This window comes from Odontomachus brunneus, unplaced genomic scaffold, assembly GCF_010583005.1.
Source record: "Odontomachus brunneus isolate Ranch 3 - 2012 unplaced genomic scaffold, Obru_v1 Obru_scaffold_126, whole genome shotgun sequence".
NCBI classification, from domain to species: Eukaryota; Metazoa; Arthropoda; class Insecta; order Hymenoptera; family Formicidae; genus Odontomachus; species Odontomachus brunneus.
In genome coordinates this window covers 857,906-863,260 of record NW_022639576.1, presented here as the reverse complement: position 1 = coordinate 863,260, position 5,355 = coordinate 857,906, and the positions used below count along the sequence as shown (strand labels likewise).

Genomic DNA, 5,355 nt, shown 5'->3' with positions numbered 1-5,355 from the left:
CTCTCTCTCTCTCTCTCTCTCTCTCTCTCTCTCTCTCTCTCTCTCTCTCTCTCCCCTCCCTCTCCCTCTCTCTCTCCCCCCCTCCCCCTCCCTCTCTCTCTCTCCCTCTCTCTCTCTCTCGCGCGCTCCGACAGATCTCGGATATATTACACTATCCCCCACGACGTGACGACGCGTGAGATCCAGCCGTAAACGCAGAGACGGGTTGATATCATTGGGGACGATCGGCCGCGCTTAAAACTGCAGAGAGAATCGCGGCGGAGAGACCAATGAGTGAAGCACGAAGGCTGCCCCCGCGTCCTCTCTCCCTTCCCCGCGCCATCGCACGCTCCCTTGAATGAAGCGCGTTCAGGTCAGGATGGCGTCAGCGATACGACGCGATGCAGCGCGACGCCACCGCACTCGCGCACTCGCACGCACACCCGACGTCCCGCACGTGCTGCATGCGTAATGCGCATCGACGCGGCGGACAAAGCGAGACGCAAGTGCGTATCGCCGAATCACGCCGGGTGGCACGACCTAGTGTGCGTATGCAGAGGAAGCAAGAGAGAGAAAGAGAAAGAGAGAGAGGGAGGCGCCTATATGGGCGCGCTGGCTATAAGAGAGGGAGGCTTTGAAAAGAATCGGTCATCGGGTGAAAAACTACGAAGCTCTACTAGTTCTATCTTCCCTCGCGCGGAGGATGATCGGACGTAAGCGAGGAGAATAACGAGCGAGAAGAATAAATCGGATTACGCGCGAGATATTTTAGTTCCTCACAGACTCCGTACGAGACAAATAACACGCTTGAAAAATAATCGACTCAAGACCACTGTGTCTGCAAAATATTTCTGCTAATTGGTGAGAGGGAAGAAGAAACGCGAGAGAAGAGTCGCGGAGGTTCATTATTGAAGAGGGCTTTTCGGCGGCGCGGCTTTCGCTTCTAGCGTCGCGCACGCCTTACGTGGGTAGTCTTGAATATGTAGCAGATGGAAAGTTAAGGCTCAATAACGGAAATGCATTAGCACGCTGTTGCAAAGTCAATGTCGTAAGCCTCTCCCTTTGCATTCGGCCGCGCTACCGCTCTGCCGGCGGCATTATTGTCTTTACTGTATCTCAGTGCGCAAACATGTCCCCGCACAAAATCACCGCGAACACTAACTGCGTGTTGCCGTGTTCGTCCAGTTGTCGTGACGCAAAATTGTCCCAGAATCACGTTATTGCTCGTAGACATTATTGCCACGACTCACGAATCGCGCGACGTGTCTACCCGAATTACAAATCGCAATAATACAGGTATTCTACACGTCGTCTGCGTGTTGCCGAGCGACGCTGCAGACGGCGATCGAACGAAAAACAAAGATATCCATTCCGTTCCGCATCGTGATATTACCACGACTGTGTGTAACGTCGCTTATCGGCGTGTCTTATTACAAAAAAAAAAAAGAAAAATATCCGTGCGTGGTCGCGAGAGTTGAGAACAGCCAATGTGATCTTATGTGTCCCGACGGATCTCGGAGAAGCTCTCCACGCGTTATTTTCTCAAAAGTATATATGTTACCGGCGAAATAAGTAGAGTGAGAAATCCGACATTGTATAGAATACCTAGATCCGTATTGGTGATCGTTACTTGAAACTTGCTTCAGATAAGACACTCTGATTTTAATTTAGAGTCAGACCTGAGTTTCTAAACTAAATCGCGATTGTAAATTTAATGTCACATGTATTATGTAATTCAAATAAAAAACTTTCATCTAACTCTAAATTCAGATTTGAGTATTTCACATAGGATAAGTTTCAAATAATGACTATTAATACCAGCTCTGGGCATTATATGTAAAGATTGATGGACATTCTGTATAATGCCAAAGTATTCTATACAGCACCAGTGTTTTTTTCATACAATGCCGGTGAAATATATATAATTACCAACGAGGTAAACAACAAAGCACGAAATACCAAGCTAGAACGTTCGATTGCCCTTTTCCCGTAACACAGCCGGGAATTTTATTTTTCAAGATCACTGGCTCACAGATTCCAGACGTGGAAGTGTGTATACGGCGGCGGTCGAGTTTAAAAAATCGAAGCCAGCTGATCGGCGGAAAAAGCTTCCCTTCTTAACGGGGTATTAAACGTCCCTCGAAAGTTTCCGTAATCCGCGCGAGTAAATCGGTAACGGTGATACACTTGACAGACACGTGTCTAGCGCCTCGAAAGTCAAGACTGAATTATACATATATCGCAGTCGCTCGGCAGCGTGTGCGCCATACACGCGTGTTAAACTCGTGGCTGACGTCGCGTTATCGCGCGCGCTCGCCGTTGAACACACAAAAGGCACAACTTCAGGGCATTCTTGTGCAATGTCCGGACGACAAAAAGTTTCCGGCAATCTCTCCAACCACTGACGGACAAGGAACAAGACGGACAGAACGAGCTAAGGCGGGGGGAAGGGAGCGGGACGAGCGGCAAGTTGGTTCTCTCGCCGCCGTCGAACGATCTCGCAGGGAATGAACGGCGGCGAGAGGAAAAGACGCGAGGCTCCACACACGCACGCGAGAACGTGGCGGAGCGACGAGAGAAGCTGGTGCGTATGGAGCACTTACCGGCAATGGCGACGAACAGGAAGAATATCCACGTATCCATGAGTCTGCCGGTCGAGAGGAAGCCGCCGCCGCCGCCGCTGCTGCTGGCTGGAGAGGCTCGCCTGGCCATCACGCGCCGAGACGCATAGCTGATCTTGACACTTGGGGGTATAACTCCGGCTCCCTCCTCCTCCTGCTCCTGCTGCTCCTGCTCCTCCTGCCCCTGCTGCTCCTGCTGCTGCTTCTGCTTGCTCCTCTCACGGCGAAGGACGAGCGCAGCCACCGATTTGCGCCGCGAAACGCGCGAGCCACTGCGAAATTCTACGAAGAATCGTCTCTTTCTCACCACCCGCACTGGTGTGTCCCGACCAAGTTGTCCTGGCCGCGATGGTATGCCGCTCTTTCACATCGTACTCACGACGAACGTTCACACGAGGAGGCCGCGCGCGAGGCAGACACGACGTGGACGAAGACCGACGGCGACGACTATGAGACGAGAACGACGACGACGATGCTCTCAACAGTCGCGCGCGCTCCAGACGCGCGCGCCTACGCGTGCGTGATATACACTGTTACGCACTCTCTCTGGTACGTGCCGCGTGTATGCATACAACCAACGTATACGTACGTGTGCCTCGCGATACGTCGTCCACCGCTCGGCGTCGCGTGTACACGACAGACAACGACGACGACGACGACGACGACGACGACGACAACGTCCCGCGTGCGATACTACCGGCAACGGTTACGATCAACGACGTGCACACCGGAGCACCGAAAATGGAGGCGACGACGCGTACCTCGTGAAGTTGCACCCGACTGTGCGCGGAGCACGACGGGACTGTGCGCGCGCGACAGAGACGCAGAGAGTGAGAGAAAGAAAGGGATGGAGAGACTAGAGAGAACGAAGCGAAGAAGCAAGAAACGTCTCACCTACTCGACGTGGAGCACGAGCGGCGTGTGTTACGGCCGACCGTCGTCGTGCTCTCACCGCCGCGTTGTCCGGAGTATTGACCGACTCGGCTCGGCTCGGCATGGCGCGGCGCCGGCGAGGAAGGGATAGGAACGTAACGCGGTCGGAGGGACGGGCGGCCATGTTCCGTGCCAACTGCCTTACAGTAGGTCTTACCGGCTGCGCGCGCATCTCGAGTCTCGTACTACTCCGGCTGGAGCCAGCCAGCCAGCCAGCTATCTAGCCAGCCAGCCAGCCGGCCGGCGCGACACGACGCACGATGCTGAGATCTATGTGTGAGATACGTGCGAATCGTGCGAATTAAAATCGAAACGCACCCGCGGATGCTGCGCAGCGCCGTATTGAGTCACGCTGTTCGCCACTGACAGTTTGAATTGCCGCCGCGGTCGCGCATCGATGCCTTGTATCGATTGAACCGTTAATGGGGGATAGCGAAATCGCGCTCGTGGACATTCATTCACACAAATATCGAAGCTTTGCAAGAGGCTGTCTCGTGGAGATGCGGTAATCAGGTTCGTTCTTTTCCTAAGAGCTTCCCGAACTGGTGTGAACCGATGCCATAAATTGACGTGAGTGAAAGTATACTTGCTACGCTCTAACTTCTCACACCAGTATGCGCTGATTTAGGAAGCTCCTCGAACGGACCTTTTGATATCTATTGATAGCTATTTCGCTCGGAGATCATAACTTAAGCTCTCTAAGCTAGGAAATCGTAACGCGCGATCGATGCCTCGCAAGCGGGAAGGGCGAGAACGTCGAAAGAATAATTCGCGTGAAGCAATTTCGAGATACTGAGCGGAAAATATGGACGCCCAAGTATCTGGGTGTCGAGGTAAAGGCATCGATATCGTGATATACGAAAGTCCCGCGCGTCCGCGCAAATTTATCTCCTCTCACCCCTTTCGCCGCCGGCTATAAATCCGCAGAAACGCGGGATAGGATCCGCACATCTTCATGAAACTCTGTCCGCTTACGTGCATTTTGCGTCTGCATAAATCTTGGCATTCGAAATTAAATAACGCGCAAGAGAGGTCTCCGCGCGGGTCTCTCTCTCTCCATCTCCCCCCTCTCCCTCTCTCTTTCTCTCTCTTCCTCTCTCTTCTTTGGATACATACCGTTTAATCGGGCAACGCGCGGCCGAGGGGAGTCGCGTCGACGAAATAAAATTATACGCGATCCGAGGTCGCGTCTCGCGTTTCTCAACGTCGCCGCGCGAGAGTAATGTGAGATTACAAACGCTGCCCCATAATCGGCTCTGATATTCCTCCCTCCCCTCTCTCCCTCTCTCTTTTTCTCTGTCTCTCTCCGTTCTTCTCCCTCCCCGCAATTATTAATGAAAACGCATAAAACGCGCTCGTTAAGAAAGCCAGTGAAATATGGCGCATCTAGCGGTAAACGTCTCCGATATAAGTACAATTAATGTCGGGATAAAGTCAAGACGATGAGTGCGTTTAAATCCGCCGTATTCTCTCGCCAGTTGCGGCCAGAGATGAAAACTTTTATCGCGCGATATCGCGATAAGGCATCGCCGCCCACCTTTTAACATCGCGCTATTGTCAAAAGAATTCTATAGACGGTGACGCGGTATATATAGATATATACTATATATATAGACGCGGTGTATACACACAAACGCGCGCGTGCGCGCACACACATATGCACGCATCAATGAAGGTATTAGACTTTTTGTTAAGACATTTCCCCTCGAACAATCGCGCAAATGTCCTCTTTCTCTCTTTTCCTCTTTCACCCTCTGTCGCTCTCTCGCTCTTTCTCTCTCTCTCTCTCCCTCTCTCTCTCTCTCTCTCTCTCTCTCTCTCT

General features: G+C 52.4%; 1 protein-coding gene across 2 annotated transcripts in view; it reads right to left on the bottom strand.

Moving 5' to 3' along the window:
* The window catches only part of LOC116849809 (transmembrane protein 132E), a 176,642-nt gene extending 172,976 nt beyond the window's left edge, over positions 1–3,666 (bottom strand). For both annotated transcript variants that reach the window (XM_032827363.1, XM_032827365.1), the window contains exon 1: positions 2,583–3,666. In XM_032827363.1, the coding sequence (XP_032683254.1) occupies positions 2,583–2,691 (109 nt within the window). In that variant the 5' untranslated portion in view covers positions 2,692–3,666. The remainder of the gene's footprint in view (positions 1–2,582) is intronic.
* Positions 3,667–5,355: the final 1,689 nt, after the last annotated feature.